The sequence below is a fragment of the Aptenodytes forsteri genome, unplaced genomic scaffold (genome assembly GCF_000699145.1).
Source record: "Aptenodytes forsteri isolate BGI_AS27 unplaced genomic scaffold, ASM69914v1 Scaffold19, whole genome shotgun sequence".
NCBI classification, from domain to species: Eukaryota; Metazoa; Chordata; class Aves; order Sphenisciformes; family Spheniscidae; genus Aptenodytes; species Aptenodytes forsteri.
The window spans coordinates 573,927-594,854 of NW_008795327.1; the positions used below are offsets into that span (position 1 = coordinate 573,927).

The 20,928-nt window shown below is 47.8% G+C and overlaps 1 protein-coding gene across 1 annotated transcript in view; it reads right to left on the reverse strand.

Annotated features, from left to right (window-relative positions):
• The window catches only part of NRG2 (neuregulin 2), a 194,453-nt gene that overhangs the window by 32,804 nt on the left and 140,721 nt on the right, over positions 1-20,928 (reverse strand). Inside the window, exons 4-6 of the mRNA XM_019472277.1 lie at positions 20,001-20,119; positions 15,960-16,025; positions 3,425-3,545 (exon numbers count right to left, since the gene is read on the reverse strand). Coding sequence (XP_019327822.1) covers positions 3,425-3,545; positions 15,960-16,025; positions 20,001-20,119 — 306 coding nt within the window. The remainder of the gene's footprint in view (positions 1-3,424; positions 3,546-15,959; positions 16,026-20,000; positions 20,120-20,928) is intronic.

The window sequence follows — 20,928 nt, forward strand, 5'->3', positions numbered from 1 at the left end:
AAAGGCCTTGACTCTGTGTCAGCACTGCTCAGCAGTAATGAAAACATCCCTGTATTATCAGCACTGGTTTTCAGCAAAATCCAAAACACAGCCCCACACTAGGTACTGGGAAGAAAATTAACTCTATCCCAGCCAAAACCAGCACAAAGACCAGGAGGAACACGTTTCTGGGAAGCCTGTTAAAAAATAATAATGAAAGGCCAGCTGCCAATTTAGGCAATATCTGTAACAAATCAAGCATGAGTCACTTCAGGAGAAGAAATCATTTGAGAACCCAGCTGCTCTTTTTGCTCCAGAGTGCCAGGGGTAACATCTACAGGAAGGATCTCCTATGCTTGTGGACAGCTGCAAACAATGAAATCCACTCCAGGAAGCTAATTAGAGGATGGTGGCAGGTAGTGAACAAGAACACTCTAAAATTCTGTTTTCTGATAGGTGGTATTGGAAAGGCTGGTAACATCACACAGGTGCCGGGGTGCTAGAATCTCCTTAGCACTCAGTAAAGGAGGACTGCAAGCTGGCACACGGTGCCAGAAGACTCCCCAAGGCCCTGCTGACTCTAATCAGAATAGCAAAGTGGGAACAGCGCACGGACACATGTGTTGCTCCTGGCTCAAGATGCTCACGCAGCTCTTGTTTGATCTCCAAGGCATTGTGTGCAGAAGGACCTATTGATGTCCTCCGTGCTCGTGCCTCAGAGGCATGGCGTGGCTGGAGGACCAAGGCTGGCTCCCATGTTACAGAGTTCAGAAAAGCAGGTCAAAGCCTGCATCTTTGCCTCCTCTAGTTTCTCCTCCAAATCTGTATCTTTGGACCTTTCACAAACCACAGCAGTAGATCTCCTGTCTTGGTGCAACGAGGAAGCTGTGAAACATTTCAGCATTTTGCTAGTTTGCGGGCAGGCAAATGTGAAGTCTGTTTATCCATCATCAGCCTTCCTCAAGAATCCTCCGTGTTACTGGGAAAGCCATTTTATGGGAAATACTATGTTCAGTTCAAATGCTTCTGCATTCCTCAATAACTAACTATTGCCTTCTGGAGTCCAGAAACTCTAAAATTACACCACTTCAAAAGCCAGGATTTCTTATCTTCAGTCTACGATTTAATGATGAAAACACCCAAGGAGAATGAACATCCAGATATCTCCTCAAGCAGTAAGATCAGAAATGACTGTACTGTGTGGAAGGCACTAGGGTCCCCTGGGTTCCTGTTAACACAGAACTGTCTTTTCTGGCAGATGAATACTGACAGTGCAGACCTTCAAAGCACCTCCTTTCGGTTAACAATTTGCTGCCCTTCCATACACACCCATTCAATTCCCATCTGGTTTTAGCAATTGGTATCTTGGGACTCATCAGAAAAGGAAATCATTTTACCATCTGCAAGTAAGGAATTAAGGCTTTCAAATGATATGAAACAATTAGGTCTGTTTCGTATGGCACATAAAATCTTAATGGAATCCATCACTGAGCTTCCCCTCTGTTCATCAGCTATCATAGCAGCCTGGTTTGAAGGTAGACTCTTTCTTCGCAAGGCTGGAATTACTTTGGTTAAAACAGTCTATTTGCTGAAGACACTTGATAACTACCACATGTATCCTTCATTAGGAAAAATGGAGCCTTACCATTATAGCTGCGTATGGCAGGAGTTCAGGTAACTCTTGCTGTAATTAGAAATTGATCCAATTTGAAAAGTCTTGATCTGGATTCAAGTTCTTCCCAAAAGAAATAGCCTTGAGATCTGTGCTTTTGGCACCACCACGTTGCTTACAGATAGAGACATTGATTCATACACTCCTCCAGGCTTCAAGGGTTGAGCCCTCCGCAGCGTGGGAAGACTGGAACTGCTGGGGCTTCCTGGGGCTACAGCTACACCAGAATAGTGGCTGTGGCTTTGATTCATCATATGGGGCTTCCCCCGTGTTTCCTATGGGGAACTCTGGCAAGATGAACTTACAGTGCCACCAAGAAGCCAATGGCAGAGACAACTACCCTAAAGCACAGGTCTGTGGTGTACAAGGGCTGCTCTCACTTCACGCACATGGGAAACATGGAGGACCACAGTATCTGGTTTCTGTCCTACCCGGCTCTTTTCATGTCTGAAGGGGCAAGCCTGGGAGAACTGGAAGATGCTGTTCATCCTGTGTCCTTCCCACCACAGCTGATCCTGCATTGGAAAGTGAGAGCACAGGAGCTCAGCAGAATGCATTTCCACAGGGTCTTTCCTACTGCTCCCTGCCAAAACAAAGGAGTACTGGGAGGAGGGAGTTGTGCTAAGCCTAATCCAGCTCGCAACCCTTCCAGGCGCGGTGATGGTTCTGTTCAGATGTGTCCTTCAAGGCCTGAAGAGCTGAGGTGCCTAGTGAGCATTACACCATGCAGTGGCAGTGATACTAGCTTGACATCCACAGATGTAAATACCTTTGGCTGTGCATCTCCACGGAGAGGTCTCTGGGCCACGCAGGGAGAAAACAGTCATCTCTGGGCTTCTCCAAGCTGGGCACAGTGACGCCTGGATCCCCAGGTGAGCTCAGAAGCTGACTGCATCTGCTCAGCAAATGCACACCCAGGGCACCACCTCATGCTCACTCTGCAGGAGCCCAGGGGCAGGTACAGGTGTGCTTTGGGTACCTACATCTCCAGCACTGACAAGCAGACTGCACTTTTCATTCACAGTCCCCATTAGGCTTGGAGGGTGAGCTGTGAGATGCTATTGGGCTTGCTGGCTGTGATAGGTTTGAACCAGAGGTGAAAAGCTCTGACATCCCATTCCACATCCCTCGGACTATGCAGCCCCACTTTAACCTCTCCAAGAAATTTCATTTTAACGATAATTTGGTATGTCTCCTTGGGTTTTTTTGCAGGTTTTAACATTTGAAGGGGAGAAATGAACAACCCACAGCCTACCACAAAGTGGCACAGAGTGGTGAACAGCTGTGTGCTAAACCCGCTTCTGGGCCCATGAGGTGCAGACAGGAGAGGTAAGAGGCAGGTCTCAGTAAGGGAGCCCCTCCAGTCTTGGAGGAGGGAGGTGGCTGTGCACTGGGGAAAGCCCCCCTGCTTGGAGGGGAGGACGTATCAGCGGGGGACGCGGAGCTTTGACCTAGCTCAGGGAGAGCAAAAGGGACCCGACCTTCCCTGAAGCTGCAGAGGAGAAAGGGAAGAAAGGGAAAGGAAACAGCCAGAACAAACATATTCTTAGAGGAAGAGTCAGGAAAAGCGAACAGTGGCACTCACACAAAAAAGAAAATATGAACCCTCCTCCCCCACCCCCGCCCCTCTAGTCTGCCTTTCTGAACCTGCACAGCTCAAACTGCAATTGCCAGGAGAATTTCAGAGCTAACCCTCCTCTGGCAGTTGCACAGAGGTCTCCTCTCCCCCAGCCAAGTAATTTCCATATTGACACAAGAACTACACTCACTTACTTGCAAGACAGCTGATTAATCCCCTCGATGTAGTAGCATACCCCACCATTGACACAATAGGACTTGGCTGTTTCGTTGCATTTTCTAGCATGCCCGGACCAGGAGGAGAGAGTTGTGGTTACTGCAGGGAAAAAAAAACACACACAAAAAGGATATATTGTTATTTCCTTTGTTGGGCAATTCTGTTTTCTTTTATGATTTTCAGCTAGTTCATTTGCCAAAGTAAAAACCCCAGAGCTACAAACCTCAGCCTGTGCCTTCAGACCCACCTTCACCTGGGGCTGCAACTTGACCTTTCCTTTCCCAGCAGAAGTGGCCAAGTGAGTGAGGCATTGAGGACACGCCTTCCTCTAAGCAGCCAGCATGTCAGGACAAGATCATCTTTTTGGCAAGCTCTGGGGAAAAGTGCCCCTTTCCCACCTCTCCTTGCCCTCCCCTTATACATGCATGCAACCCTGCACCAGCAGGCTGGCAGGAGGTTAGGACGAGCATGTGCTGCAGAGTCACGGTGGCATGCTGCCGAGGCCTGATTTGCATCGTGATACTGGACCAAGATCCAGAGATACTGCAGGGGACATTTCATTGCTTCACATCTCTGGGAGGAAATAAGTTTTCAGAGCCAGAAGCAAGTGCCCTCATTGTCCCCAGAACAGGTCTGGCGCAAGCAAGAACAGCTCCATCTCTCCCTCCCCTATTTCTGAGCATTTCTCTGTCATGCCCCAGTGGGGCTGCCTCAAGAGACCAAGCAGAAGTTCAGCAGTAGAAGTAAGTCAGCCCCGGTCTGTGCTAAGAGGGAGGCAGCCAGCATGACTCAAGTTTCCTGGGATACAGATGCTTTTCCAAATCCAAATTTCTTTCTGGAGAAAAGCTTTCCAGCCATGTAAGGTACAAACAAAACTGATGGTACTCTGCAGAATTTCACTGCAATTCCTGTCTCTGAATGACTTAGACAAACTTACAGCCCAAAACAGAGAGTCTCCATAGCCAAGACAAAGGCTTCTAGGAAGGGAAAAACCTTTTGTTAGAGCAACTAATACAGGTTACAAAAGCAGACCAGCTTTGGGGAATGCAGACCCATCTTCACATAACTGAAAGAAGGGCTGGGCACTCAAAAGCATGTGCTTTTTCCAACTGAATACTTAATCTCATTAAAGATAGTCCCCCTTTCTGGACTACCCACCTTGCTTATACCCTAACACAGTTACATCTCCAGCAGTGTGGCTACTACCTACTTTCCAGTGCCTTTTATGCTGTACTCGAGGTTTCTGAGGAGGTATCCTCCTCCATCCTGTTTTCCAAAGCATGAACGAACCTCATGGAGAGGTTAGTGACTTCAGACCAGTTGCTGAAGACTGAACACCTCATTGACAGGATTCGAGGAAGAAGGCTGGAGCCAGAGCCCCAGGCAGTAGCTAGTCAGAACCATGGGAGAAGCAGCAAGGCATGCCAGAGCCTGCCCTGGAGGGAGCCAGGGCTGCTCCCCACACCTCGGGCAGCCCCCGTGCCCGTCCCACCTCCGCAGCAGGCTCAGAGGCTGCCGCGGGTGCCTGCCCTGCTGCCTCCAGCTGCAGCCCACACCGCCAGAGCCAAGGTCTCCGTTCTCACGCTCCTGCTCCAGCCCAGTGCCTGCCGGGCACGTCCGCGCTCTCACAAGTAAAGGAGGGCTCCCAGCGTCCTGTGAAGCCTCTCACATTTGGGTGATGCTTGGCACATGAGCAATGAAACAAGCTTGTTCTGGTTCTCTTGCTTTTAGGACTATCTCTGACTGCATGGGGTCCATGCCTCTCTGAATGAGGAGTTTGCTCATCAGGCTGTGCACAGCAGGAGTGGCCCACGCTGTTACCTGCACACAGCTCAAGGCAGAGCCAAGCTTACTGTTCATTTTGCTCGAACCAATGCATTGTCCAACCCCATTGTCTTCTGTTCCCACGGGGAAGTCATTGCCTTCCACTGTCTGACAGAGCCAGGGTTGTGCACTAAGCAGTTATTTCTATGCTTTGCCTTGAATAACCATTGCCTCTGGGGTTGTCTTTTCACAGCTATCCAGGGCAGAGCAAAGTTGTCCCAAAGTGCTCTGCAAACCAGACATGGCAAATACTTCAGCAAAGACTGAAAATGCACATGGCCCTGGGACAGCAGATAGCTGCTCCCCTCCTAGGGCATGTAACGCCAGCCAGCTGGGAGCCAAATGTGCGGAGCAGTATACACGTACTAGAGTGTATGCTGGGTTTTAGAACAGACGATTCGACCAAGCTGCCAAAGAAGTCCTTGCAAAAAACCCTGAAATATAAAAACTCCCAAACTTCTGTAGGGAAATTCAGTGCTCCCTTCCAGTTAAGATTAATGGGAACTAGAAGCCAAAGCCATTGTAATAGCTTTGTAAGAAGCCTGTATAATTTATACCTTTACGAGATAGTAGCACACTTCTAAGGCCAGTGGAGAGCTGTGGGTTCAGGACAGAGGAGCTCTGTGTGTGATAGCACCTGGACTTTCTTTGCAAGGCCTCTCCTTTAGCTATTGCTTGATCCAGCCACTTAAACCAAGCCTTAACACCAAATGCCATTTTAAATATAAGCATGAAAATAAAACCTAGCCTGGAAGCAGGCAGCTGTGTCCCAAAACACAGTCGGAGCCAGGGTCTGCACAGGCTTCATTGTGCATGTGCATGGGAAGCTGCAGGTTGTGCAGGCTGCCGGGCTAGTAGGAGCTGCCTGCTTTGCTCTGCAGCTCTTGGGGCCGGCTGGGCCAGCCTTGTGGAGGCAGAAGCAGGAGCAGAGCAAGCAAGGGCCTGCCAGGGAAGTGTGAAAATTGCAGGGGAGCAGGTACACAGAAGACAGCGACTGTCCCTTCCAACAGTCCCCAAGTGCTGCCTGGCCAGCAGCATGGGAGCTGCTGAAAGCCGCTCGCAGGGTGGCCTTTGGTTTGGAGTGCTTGCAGGCTTTTACTGAAGTACCTTAAAACTGCACAATGAACTCTGTTAAAGCTGCAAGCGTGCTGTCAGATCAGGGAGCACTGAAATTTCATGAACCAAAGCACTGGTGCAAATTGAAAGGCACGTGGATGAAGAACAAGCACAGCCTGCAGGAAGCCGTCACCCCTGCAACCATCAAATGTACCAGTTGCTAGCAAGCAAAACGATCCATCTGGCAAACTCGCACATCATAAATCCTACAGGAAAGGATTCTGGAGCGAGCCTTTCCGCAGTAAGGGAGGAGCAGAGAGGAAGAAATAAAAACAGAGCGCAGAAACCTCCCCACAGAAAACACCTCAAATAAAAAGGTACCCTTTCCACCAGAAAAGGTGGATGGGAAGATGCAGTGCTGTGTGATGTTGTGGTACCAGAGTGGATTACAGTGCTGACCAGCTAGAGATTGCATGGGATTTTCATCCCATATAAACAATTTTGTTCCTTTTATACAAATAAAAAAGAGACTGACATGAATGAGGCTTGGGACATGCATGTTGTGCACTTCTAGAAAAAGTCAACAGAGCTATGCCTGTCAGAAAAATACGTGGTTGATCAGTTCTCCTAGAAGCATCTTGTTAATGTCGTTATCCTTTAAATCCTGTTTTCTGCAAGTACCGTGCCTTTTCTCCCAAAGAAGCACAAAGTGTTTTAAAACTGAATCACAGAATCATATTACTATGGTCCATTTGTTAGCGGCAGAGATGTAGCAAAGGCTACAAGAAGAGGCCGTCAGCCCGGTTCCCTGCTGAGAAGAGAGTGTCATGAAATACAGGCCATTATAAGACTATATAAGCTGAGCAGTACTGGTCAAACCAAAACCCTGTCTTGTCTCTGACAGTGGCGAACAGGCAATGTTTAAGGAAGAAGATCAGCATGAGCATGCAATGTTAATTTTCTTCTGGCCATCTAGGATGAGCAGCTCAGAGACAACCTAAGTCTTTGTTCCTGCTCATTGCAGGGGGGTTGGACTAGATGACCTTTAAAGGTCCCTTCCAACCCAAACGAGTCTATGATTCTATGATTTTGTCAGCCTCAGTGTCTTTACATTTAATAGTCTTCGATGGATTTCTCTTCCACAAACGTGTCTAGTGGCTGTTTGAACAAATCTAATCTTGTAGCATCCACAGTATTTGTGACAAGAGCTCCAGTGTCATGTACACAGTGTGCAAAGACACATCTCCATTTACTTCTTTTAAACCTGCCCCTTCCTGGCTCTTGTATCAGAAAAAATAGTGGACATCCCCACTCATTTCCCCTGGGCTACCTGTTGCTTTACAGGCACAGCCAGCATCTCCTTCCCTAGCTGGAAAGCGATGATCTCTTTAGTAGCTTCTTATACAGAGGTTGACCTGGCTGCAGTCCTTTTTTGTGCCATCTTGGGCTCTGGTTTTCCCTTTGGAGATGGCGAGACCATCCTGCACACGCGATATTTATGTCACCCTGGTTTTCTCTCTATTCCATTCATAGTAATTCCTAATGTTCATTTTGAGTTTTGACGTACTGAATACAGATCTTTATCTACTATAACCCTGAAATCTCACTCCTGCATGGCAACACGGAGTCCAGAGCCTCCCAAGGTGCCTGATTGCTCTGGGATGTTGCTGCAGCTGGGACTTCATGTTCATGAGGGCAGTAGCTGCAACTAGTTTGGGAGCAAGGATGGAGAGACCTGCCAATTCAGAGAGCAGCTCTTGTGGGGGGACAAAGGGAAGCAAAATGTCTCGCTTAGAAAACGTTACTTGTGCCTGGGTTGAAATGTGGCCCCCTTTGACACCATGGGGCAGCAGATCACAGACAAGTACCTTGAAGCATGAGGCCAAGGGAGATTTCAGTGCGTTTCCACCACACTAGCAGGTAAATTCCCAGATTCACAAGTGACTCCATTCAGTTACTTTATGATTAGCTGTATTCCCCCATCATCCTGGGCCACTGGAAATAACGTTAACAAATATCTACCTGGTCCTGAGTCATCTGCAGTTCGATGACCGATGTTGGTAAAGTGAGCCTCACATACAGTTTATTTGCAGTCATGCATGTTCATTCACCTCCGCTGCAAACACCATTCAGGTGTGCCTGGTGATCCAGAAATGACTTCCCACAGCTATTTTACCTTAACTGCCACGCGGTACCAGGCAGATTTTACTCCCTGTTGGCTGGTGTGGTAGAATAAGTCCTTCATTCAGCCTCCAATACAACTCCATCTATCCCGAATGACTTGGAAAGTTGTAAAATTACTGAGATAAATAGAGATCTGAATAAGCAAGGGAGCAGTTTTGGGTGCTAGCTGCAGTCTGGGTGGACTGGGGTGGAAAGGGACTCACATGTAGTGGGAGATGATGAGGGGGTTTGTGCAGTAACATCAGTCATGTACCAACTGCCTCCCCAAGTACTTCAACGAATTAAGGGGAAACAGGGAGTGTGCATGGGGCAAGTTACAGAAAAGAAATGGTGAAATTAGACCACTGGGAATAAGCAAGGTGCCCCTGAGGCAGGGGCCTCTGCAAACACACAGGCAAACTGGTCACAAAGCTCCTGCAAGGTGGACGAAGGCCTGGAGCGGCTCACCCATCGGCAAGTCAGATCTCCAGCTGAGAGAGCCCTGGGTCTCAGTCCCAGGGCTGAGAACAAAGCAGAAGGGAATAAGGAGGTGAGGACGGGGAAAAGAGGGCTGCCTCTTGATGGATGTGATTGTGAACAATCTGAAGCCACCTTTCATTTTTGCTGTCCCAGTCAGTGAGAACAGTGCAGCATAAACACACGAGAGATTCAGAGCACTGTAGTCATTCAGAGCGTCTGTTTTCCACCGCACGCCTAGGTTATTCGGGACTAACATCAATAGCAGGGCAACAGAGAGGAGAGCCACAGGCACTGACGTTGCCATGTGGACTTCCCTTCACACAATCCATCTACGCAGAAAGGCCATTAATGATTGTGCAGGGATTCTTACACAATTCCTACCACGCACGTCATTTAACCTTTGCAGGCAGCTCACCAGCCTGTTCTCAGAAATCTGGTGAAATACTCCCCCTGCAAAGAGTTAATTAATGCAGCTTGGACTATAAAGTATAGTTAATTTTTCACAAACTACAGCTACTGTCGATGAGAGTAGGGAGGCAGCGATAGTTTCACTGCTCCTTTTTTTTTTATAAATAACTTTGACTGGTGGGTTCATAGAGTACAGACACTTTATTCTCTCAATATTTAGACATTCAGTTAGACAGATGAACTCAGCTGGTTGGAGAGTGTATACAAATTGCCTGCTCTGTATATGCCTCGTGTACTTACTGATAAAACACAGAATTGCTGAGGTTCCTCTCAACCGAGTTCATCCAACTGCTTGTCAGAAGAACATGGACGAGAAGGTGTCTGGCCAAGCTATTCCTTAGTTGTAGCACTGTAATCCTGGCGCGAGCCACACTAAACCCATGATTTACACTGATTAATACACTGAAGGGCTGTTGATCCTAACCATTCTCTCTGTGGCAGACTTCTGTACGTCTGGTACGACACTCTCTTCTCTTAATAAACCTGAACAGAGGCTGGATGTTCACTGCTGCTATCTGTACATAAAATCAGAAGGGCCTGTGCAGACTGGGGCTCACCTGGCAACAGACTGACTCTGGAGCTCATAAAAATTCTGCTCCTGTGTGTTTATTCATTTGGAAATGACCCAATATTTACCCCTGCATTTTATTGAAATAGATCCTGCTGGAATTATGTTCCCAGTTCCTGAGGGGATCATGAGGATCAATAGCTGCAGACTAGAAGTTCATCCCAAAACACAAATGCTGGACTGCAGGACACTCTTCTCAGAACATCAAATATCGCTGATCAAAACAACACAGGCAGCACTCCCCATGTCTCCCATCTGCACTGTTCAGGTGTTTCGCTGAGGAGCAAGTTTAAAGGTTTCTGAGCACCAAGGGACTGCCTGTTTCCATAGGACAGGTAGCTATTGCAGGGGCAAAGTCCTGTGTCACTATAAAGCTTCTAGTTGCTCCTCCAGGCTGATCTCTCCAGCTTTATGAAGGAGCCCTTCCTATGCTTTTCTCTACCACAAGGGTCCCAGAATGCACGTGTTAGCACTGCAGCATTTTATTTTCCCAAATCCCCATCATCAATTGTAATAGCAGCAACATGATACTTCAATGAGGGGATTTGTTCAACAACCTAAAAAGCCTTTTGCAGGGCCAGTGCCAGCATGAATGCTTTGCAGGCGGGACAGCTGAAGCCCAAGAAGTGAAGCAACATGCCAGGATCACATGATGGAGTCGGGCAGAGCAGATCTGCTGGTACACGGCCTCCTGCTCTGAACGCTGGGCTTACAGCCCCAGTTCTTCCAGGGGACATCAGCTTCCATCCTACACTTCACTCCATACTGCCCGTCTTTGTCTTTAGAGTGTCAATGGCCTGTCTTAATATCACATCTAGAGTAGTAGATGTGATGGCTACTTAAAAAATATACAGTGTGCAAAATAAGCAGCGACCGGGACCTGACAGCAGACAGGCACAACGCAGCTCTCTCTGCAGACTGACGGCGAGACCTCCAACACGTACACCTCAAGGTACCATGCCTGCGTGCGTGCAGGCTCCACTCAATTAGCAACCACACCTCCAGTTGTGGGTTTTAAATTATCTGAGCAAAGGCCACGCCAGGACTTATTTTTAGTCTAATACTGAAAACTGGTCTGTCCGCATAGCCCTCGGTGGACTGACTTCTGTCTGCTCTACCCGTGCTCTGGGCTGGCTGGACACCCTTCAACTCCAAACCAACAGCACCATGCTCACATTTGTAGCATCGCTGACTCCAGGAGAGCACAGTGCCTTCAGACTGGAGTGACCAGAGATTGACCAGCCAATTAACGTGCAGGTCTGCCACGGTCACCCAGTAAAGGCCATGCCAGACTGGACTTCAGACAAGGTTTGGGGGAATTGGCTGAACCTTAATTACATGGCACATCTTACTGTGGTATATGCTGAAGGTTCGATTCAACTAGATGTGACTTACAAACCACATCACAGTAAAGACATCACTGAGCCATTGTAATCATGCAAGTCCACCAGGCCTATCTCACCTGGGAGAGAGAAAGTAAGGAAAATATTTCCAACACCCAGCCATGCTAAGCATTGGGGGAGGTATTAAATGGGCGAGGGAGAGCCTGAATAAGTCTAAACCAATGAGTCTACAAACTTAGTCCAATGACATCACCAAGATGACAGCTATGAAATCTGTGGACCCAAACTGGTGAGTGGAGAGTTAGACTTAATTGGAGAAAGAAGGGCTGTTTCACCTACCCTCCCACGGGGATTTCTAAAGGGATTTCAGTGAGGGCTTGTGATCCCCAGCAGTTGAAATAAAGGCCCCAAAAATCAGTCCGGAGAGCCCAGCTTTCATTCAGGTGCCTGACATTATCGCCCAATCCTCATGTTCCCAGCACAACTCAGCACTGCCTCTTCTGCTCTTTCTCCCTCTCTCATCTTCTCATCTGATCCCAAACCTCCCTCTGCTGCAGAGCACCCGTAGAGTGAGATTAGACAGCCGAGCCAGCCCTGCCAGCCTACGCAGGCTGGTAAAGTAAAGGCACTCAACCAGATTAGCTAGATAGTGACCCAGACAAAGGGCATGAGCAGAGTCCGGGTGAGCAGCTGCAATGATCCACATGTTGGTTTAGAGCATCTGCCCATCACTGGCGGATCCTCTCGTATCCTGATGGTACCAAACCACGCTTCCTCCACCCAGCCTGTATTCTTTTTTTACCCTCAAGACTTTACCTGTTTGTTGAAGTCAAGGAAGTAAACTAGAGGAGAACTCAACAGCAGAAAATAAGCAAAAGGGATTACCTGACCTTTTCAGAAATTTCAAACATTATCTTACCTTTTAAAAATGAAACTTTGATAAGATTTTAGCATCTTTGTCCTGCATAAACCTTCCATCTCAGAATGCTCTACAGATTGCTCTGAACCTTCTTCCATTCTTGCCTCCATCAAAATGTTTCTAAACTTTGACACTGATTCTTATTCTGTTTACCAAGCAAGTCTGTAGCCACAGACTCCTGAACCTTGTTTAGCTGCTTCAAGCTGCACAGTGACAGGATCACATTACCATTTTGAGTTCTCTGGATGTTGAAATGAGCATAAAGGACCTTTCTCTCTGCATCAGGGCACATGATCAAGTTACCCCACCCCTGCAAGTTCCTGCCTGTGAGCTGAGCCACTATGACCACCCAACTGCGCAATCTTAGTCTGTGACAAACACAAGACATCTTATTTAACACTTTTTCACTATGGATGAGGCTACTGCAACTATCTCATGCTTACTGGCCTCAATAGGAAGACTTCTTGATAAGAGTAGTAGGGATGTCTTCTTTTTTGAGCCCCAGTGCTTTCTGAAGGAAGCATCTCTAGGGCTGCTGTAGTCTAACAATGCTCAAACAAAAGCATATACTCAGAGGAAGGTGTAAGACTGTGGTACCATGTCAAAATATGCAACATCATGGAAAGACTTTCCCAGACACCAGATTTCCTTTCTGAATCTGGCCCTCAGAGTCTAGCCTGACCATGTGGACCAAAGCTGGTGTTAAGATCAACACTACACCCCTATGACCAGGCTAGCACTCACCACACTCCATGGTCCAGCTTGTTACATCTGCTAAATGGCTCTAGCTCATCTGAAGGTGTCCACACCAGTGAATGAAGCTGAGTGGTACCCCATGCCATGCACATACCATGTAGTGGGGGCATCAGGAAACCCAACTCTCTGTCTGGCAGGTCCCAGTACTCACCCCGAGTATAGGGCTGCATTCACATGGGCTGGACAAGGATGCAAGGCAGACTTGAATCCAGACAGCTCTCAAAATGCAGTACCGTCAGATCCCAGATCTCCCAAGTGTGCTGTCTTTGGTCCCAGATCCAGACTGGTATAAGGGTTGCCTCTACACCAGAAACACCATGAGATCCTGGGGTTTCTCCATACTGTCATGAGATCTGTGAGGCCATACCAAACAGTGCCCCTGTCAAAGGGAACCAGAAGTCCTGCTCCAGCCAGCATGTAGGGGGACAGCAGCTGGGGAAGAGATCCCATGCACATCATCATAATAATGCAGAAGTTTCCAAGAACCTATGGTACCAATCTGCCTCCTTGCACTCTGTAGCCTTGTGTCAGGTGCCAGCTAGGCTTGGTGCTGAGATGGAAAGCAGAGGGACAAAAAATACGCTTCCAGAGAAAAACATTACTCAAGAATGGAGACAGAACACCTTGGAGACCGGGGCTGCATTTTGAGTGCTGTCTGGTGTGTAAACCTGGCTTGTGTCAAGGATGCAGCAGTGCCCAGAGGTCTGTGGCCACTGGAGAAGAGGAGGAGGAAGGCAGGGGTGACTCAGAATGTGGCAGGATTTGCTAGCAGCTACACATAGAGGTGGTAAGAAAGGCTTTAACAGTGCTCCAAGGGGGAAATATGTGATATCCCACTCCTTTTCCCAAGGCAGGGGTAGAAAGGAAGGTCAGACCATCCAGGAAGGAACTGGGACCTTCAGGAAAAATACCAGTTAAAAACATATACACCAGGAGCAACAGGGCTACAGGGGGTGAGACACGTGGGGCTACATGGAGCGATGGGGTTTTATCCCCTTGCCCATAGGGACTGTCTGGGCCATGGGGAGAACACGGTGAGCTTCTTGAGGTGTAGGGTCTAACACCCTTGCCCAGCCTACCTGGTAAGATGCCTGCCTCGCACCATGGGCCAAACAGAAGTGACCAAGCGCCGTGACCAAGCTGCCTGTGCAAGGCATTCTCTTCTTTCCCAGGGAACTGCAGCTACCACCAAGTTTGCATGGTGCTTTCTCAACACGGTGTTTAAAATCCAGTGGATCATTTACAATCTTTCAGTGAAACAATGAGAGCTGGGACAACCTACAGGTGCCAGACAAGCTTTTGAATATAGATATTTAAAAGAAATGCAAGAATTTTACAAGAATGAGATGCTTGACAGATTTCCAGATCATCACACCTCACAACATCTTATTTACCTCCCCATATGTTATACACATGTGCAATTCTATGACAGACCATCAGTAACGATAAAAATCAGGGGGACTATGTGTTACTTAGATAACAATTGAGAGAGATCATAAAAAAGGAATGTGAAGGAAAAAGTCAATTACAGCTTCAACTCTGGAGACTTTACCATCTCTTCACATCGTTAAGAAAAAAACAGACAGTCAAGGATGATGTTCCCACAGAGGAAAGAAGTTTTTCAAAAGGAGAAACTTCTGTGCAAGCCACACGACATTTTGCCAGTTTCCTTTCTATTGTTGAAATTTGGCTTTTAGTGAAAATAGCATATATCTAATGCAATGCAAATATGTAGCATGGATCTATGCTGGTGAACACAAAGGAAAAATCCTGGGGAAGGATGGTATGGTCGTTGCATTAATGGTGCTGCATCTCAGCATGATGTCCACAGTGCAGCGGAAGGCTAAAGCACAACACAAGAGCAAATTTTAAGTGCAGTTTTCTAATCAGAAAAGCTTTTAAAGGATACCTGGCCAGTCCCTGCTGTAGCTGCAATCAGATTTCCTTTAAAATCATAAAAGATTGAGCTTTCCAAGGAGGAAACATCCCCATAAAATCTGCAAAGCGGAATTGTCAACAGAGAGGCACAGCCAGCTGCGCTGTCAGTTCTGGGCGTGAGCAGCTGGAATGGAAATATAGCACAGATCTCAAAATAACCGCCTGGTCTTCCGCTCTCCGCGTGCCTGCTCGTTTGGCCGGGATCCTGGTGGGCTGTCCAGCGTGCTGACGCTGCCTGGGTGGCACAGTGTCCCCCAGCGCGGAGAGGCTCTCCGACACAGAAATAATGCCCTCCACCAGAAAGAGCTGAACCAACGGCCAGGCACCTGGCTTCTAGATCTACACTTGTATACATGCTTTGATTTTTATTTTTATGTGCCCATTTTCTACTGCATTTGTGACAACTGAATGGGAGGGAATGCTAAAAAGCACTTCCACCGCATTAAATCTAATTAAACATTTTGGGAAATCTGTTCTTGCTTTCTGGAGACTCAAGGAAAAATGTGATGGCAGGGTGCAGATGTATTTTCTGCAATTTTCTTATGACTTATGCTTAGAAGACTTAAGTCTTTTTTCTTGTATTTCCTATAGCCTCTTTTGGTTTTCTCACCTATCCTCAAAAAAAAACCCCAAACCCAAAAACAAACCAACAAAAAAACCCGCTAAATCAAAGGCCGTAACAAGCACATCGTACAAATATCAATAAACCCGTGTATTGAAAGAGCTGGGAGTCCTTAAAATCCAGCTGCAATTTTAAGTAGTACATTCTTCAAGTTACCATTGCAAAAGTTACCCCTCTCTAAGATAGACACCAGCAATATAAATCATATTTTCTGAAAGATCTAGGGAAAGATCAATGGCTTTGGGAGAAATCAAAAGAAGTAGTGATTAAAGAAGATTCCAGGAGGCAATAAAGCATTTATGCAAAATGTCTCATAAAAACAAAACAAATAAGGGGAAAAAAGCTATATTGGGGGAGCCAGGGGAGAGGTACTTACACTCTTCTTCCATAACAACTATTTTAGTTTCTGAGGCTGGTAAGACTTGTGGTGCTTTCGTTGTTCCTGGGGAAATTAAGGTAAGAAAGTAGTGAACAAAATATCTATTTTGAACAGAGAAGAGTGGGCTTAGCTACTGCAGGGAGGAGGACAAGAGCGGGTGCTGCTGGGTGGCACAGGCTGGGGTGGCTGTCAACGTGTTAGTACTGGTTAGAGGACGCTCAGATGGGTAACTGGGTAACAGAGGCAGATAAACGAGTGGCCTTGCAGGGGACGGCACAGGGCACGCCGGTCTCCTCGCTGTAAAGGATCTCATGCCATTAGGATCTCTGTCGTGATAAAAAGGCAGGAATGGCTCACGACTCACCCAGCAGGTGATGAGCGAAACTGGGGGAGGTTTTCTTAGTCCTGACGACCACGAGAGTGCAAAGACGGGATCACAGAACACGACAGTGAGAAAAATGTGGAGTTTAAGAAAAGGTGAGGTCATCTGAAGAGCCTCCATCCCACAAGTATGTGCAGTTCTGCAGCACAAAGTCATGCTCGTACAAGAGATGGAGGAACATGAAACAGATGAAGGCCATGGCCCAAGGCCGTGGAGCCGAGCACATGTAGCAATTTCTTCTTTATAAACCCGGATACTGGGAAAGTCCAATGTCCACAGTCACCAGCTCTACTCAAGCCCGCTGGCAGCAGCAGCCCCTTCTGGATCAAAGCCCCTCACCACCCTCTAGATGCACAAAGGAGAAAGCACCAGGAGCCTACGCTGTGTGTGCAGCACCCTGTCAGAGATAGGGGGTGAGACCACCATGAAAAGGTAAAAGCAGAAAGAATTTTTTATAAAAGTTTGATTTTTCCTGCAGTGTTTAGCAAAGGGGGAGGGGGGGTCAGTTAAGGAGGTGTCTAGAAATTTTCTGAGGAAAAAAAGAGTCTGAAACAATCACATCTCAGCTGTGCCCTCATGCCCATGTGATACCAATATCAGACTACTCAATAAAGAGAAGTGGGAAATCAGACATTTTTCTAAGAAAGCATCTAATTTACCTCAAAGTAATAAAAATCTGAAAATAGCACCAAAGCACAATATGTTTTGGCTAAGCCCAGAAGCATTTCCTCAGAAACTGACACCTCCCAACGCTTGTCAATGCAAAAGCATTTATTTCTGAGCTGGGCATTTTGTGGAAATACCGGAACTGCAGAGGAGAGATGAGGTGATGGGTTTGGCTGATGGGCATTTTCTAAGTGACAAGGGCTCGCTGCACTGCAGCCATTCTCTTTCTAAAGAAAACCTCTCTTCAATGTGGTGTTTTCGGTGATTTGCAACAGATCTGCATGGCTGAAAAGGTGCTCTTTTGAAACTGGTATAAACCGAAAAGTGGTAGTGGAATAGACCGAAGAGTACTTCGCAATGGCAAGGCTGCCTCATCACACTGAGAAATTTTTACCAGCAGAGACTGAATCTCAGACCTTCACATCCATGGGCCTGAGGCTCTCACGTGTGAGCTCCTTCTCTGCCAGCCAGGACTCGAGTGGGCTCAGGAGCCTCCATCTCTGGCCTCTGCACCCCTGGAGGGGAATGGCGAGTTGGGCTGAGGACACCTCGCTCCTCCACGATGCTCATCTCAAGCCTCAACAGCTCAGGCCACCTCTCGCAATGCCACCTCTCTACAGGGGCACCCAGAAATGTCCCCAAACCTCATGTCTCTGTATCACAAGATGCAGTGTTAGCTCAGGACTTTTTCCAAGTCCTGGATTCACCCGCCTGTATCACAGCAACATTACAGGACCTCCAACAATACTGCTAAGTGTCAGGTCAGAAAGTGTGCTTCCAGCAGACAGTCCCAGAGCACCAGTCGCAGCCAGCCTGCCCGGGACAGGCAGATGCACCAGGTTCCCAGGGACAGGGCAGCAGTAAAGAAGCAGAATATAAAGCAGCAGAACTTACAGAAACAGCAATAGCTGGAGTGAGCTTCTGGGAAAGAGGGGAAGGCTCTGAGGGGAGGCCAGCTCACACGTCTGCTCTGATTAATTGTTATAAACTGCTAGAACTTCACAGAGCACTGTGTTGAGGCTTAGCCACAATAGGATCGGTTCTAAGGAGCCTGGAGAAGAATGCAGGCAGGGACAGAAGACAGCACACGTGGATTCAGAGACAAGCAGATGCCCTGAGAAGTTTTCTACTGAAAGATATCACAGAAGAAGGGAGCTTGCAGAAGTGGGGAAAGCTGTCAAGGTCCCAAGAAGGCCCAGCATTAAGGAAAGAGGGAGACTCCACGACAGCAAGTGCCTGGGTAGCTCCAGGGGGAAGTGAAAAAAGAGTGCAAAGGGGGTGACAGAGCTGCAAAAGCCTACAGCGATCACCATCATCTTCTTTACCTTTGCAAGGGACTACAACTAGCATTCAACTGCTGTCCTGCCAGGTGACCTGCAAATAGCAACAGCAAGGTGTGCATGCAGCTGAGAGTGGCAAGCCAAAGGCAGATTTGCAAGGCAGCTTAGAAAATGGATTAATGAAGGCACTGCCACAGCAGGGCACAGCAGGCAATCTACTGGATCTGCAGCACCTTGCAGCCTGCAGCTCCCACTAGGAAAAGGTACAGGCCAGATCTTTGGGTCTCTTTGGTTGATTTTCAGATCTCAACACATTTCTGGGCAATTCAGGTGTGTCCTCATACCCCCTGTGGCCTGAGTGAGAGCAACCACCTGTCCTTGCCAGACAGCGTGCCTTCCTGCGGAGGAAGAGTTAAACCCCGACAAATGCTGCCGTTACCTGTGCGTGCGGGAAGGGGCAGTTCGAAGTTCTAGTGGCCTGATGTGCATTTTCCTGGTGCCATAACCAGTGTGCAGGATCAGAGCCTTGCAGCGGGCGCTGCTCGGTCACGCTCTTCTTGTGAAAGGGGTTTGCTAGTGACTGGGAAGGGCGAGCGGAGGAGGCAGACAGGGCTCTGATGGCAGGCACATGCTGCCCGCGCATGTTGCACATGGGGAGGGGGTGTTGCACATGCAGCTCCCAGTCAAAACAGGAACAGTTTACATTGCGATGGGACAGCCAGAGCGTGATTCAGAAAAAAAGGAGTGGCACTGCCTCAGTTAGTTTACTCTGGACACCTTTCCTATTGTGATCGGAAAGAACTTCATAGACGTGAAGCATGAAGGCATGGAGGTCTGAGCATGGATGGCCTTTCTCCAGACTTTGCAAGCACTGGGCTTTTACAGGCAGAGTAGCTGGGGGGGAGGCTATGTGATATTGCAGCCTCACAGAATAAAAGATTCAGGACTGCAAACACTGCTGAGGCAGAGGTTAATAGAGAAAATAATGCCAGAAAGCAGCAGGAGAAAGCTACCTTCCTTCACATTTGACTAATGCTAATAAGAGCACAACAGAAAAACTGGATCACACCAAAGGGCTGCAGAGCACAGAGCCCAGGCTCCCGCAGTGGCCCACTGTGAATGGCAGGAGGAAGAGCTTAGGAAACAGAGCTTGTACAGAGCCATCCCTCCCGTAGTCGCACCCTCCCAGCTTCTGGCATCCACTGTAGGGACTTTCTGAGCTGGAGGGTGCACCCAAACCATCATGTTAAGCAATATAATTATTATGACCAAGATAATAATAAAACCACCTAACCTCAGACTCCATCCGCTGAGCTCTAAGAGATGGAGCACACATTCTAGGATGAAAACCAGAAGCAACTTCACTCATCACAAACCTATGGTTTAATTACTTGTCTTCTGGTGAGTTTTGCTTCTCAGAAATTCTTTAAAAAAATAATACATCAAGCCCACCAGCTTTCTTTCCTCCTTACCCCTTTTAAAAAAATACATAGACTGTAAGTTTATTTAAAATGTAAATTAACCACATTGCCAGTGACAGATAACAAAGATAAACATTTATGCTAAGCTGCATTTTTCTTATCTCCCAAGATTGTTTTACTCGATATCCTGAAAGCATGAAACAAAATACAAGACAGATCATGTGCAGAACCTCCCGCTTTCTGCTTGAATGGCAGACAGCTCAAGACATTTGCTGGCTTCTTCACTTACCACTTTTCACATTCAGGCTGCCTTTTGCGGTGTCTTTCCCTAAAACGTTCTCCGCTTCGCAGCTGTACTCCCCAGCATCTTCCAGCTTCACCTTGTTGAACTGCAGTCTGGAAATCTTTCTGTTGAAAAGTACAGCAGACATTTCTTACTCGATTGCTAACCATCCTCATGAATTGATAACCATTCCTGGCCCGGTACGCTGCCTGGTACGTCACCCCTTCCTGAGAGGATGGGCTGCCTGACTTCACAAGTTGAATAGGCACTCAAGCCTGGTCAGGATTCGGATGAGACCCTTCCCAGGAACCACAACCACCATGATTTCCTAAAGGAACATCTCCCTCTGAACCCACTGCTCTTAGCATGTTGCCACGGTTTGGTCTGACAACTGCTCTCATTCGCACAAGAAGTCTTGCGAGGGGTTGAGCCCAAGAGTCCCAACATCCCAGCACACAGAATTTCTGCACTGGAGAAAAGCCACTTTACTGGTGGACAGCGGGATCTGCCTGCAAGACGGAGATGTGGAGATGAGATGCATGTTCTGCACCTTCCTCAGCAAGGAGGCTGAGCAGTCCGGTGTTTCACCGGCTGTGTTCAGCAGTGCCAGACACTCAAACGCGAACACCCACGGGGTCAAGGGGGACTCATCCCTTTCCAGCCTGCAAATTAGAACCCTGTGGTTTGACCTAGGCAGCTAGCCTGTAGCTTTATCCGGGCCAACAAATAGGGCAAGCGCTTTGTCTTCCCCAAGTACACACACTCCAATGTACTACAAACATGTGGGGCTGAACTGCACACAATCATCAGCCAGAAGTGCCTAGAAAGAGCAGAAGACGATGTACGTGATGATTGCCCATGTCACCTAACAACCTGTGCTGCGTGCTTCACGGGAGAGGGAGCAGCTCTGCGGCAGAGCTCTGCGGCGCTACGG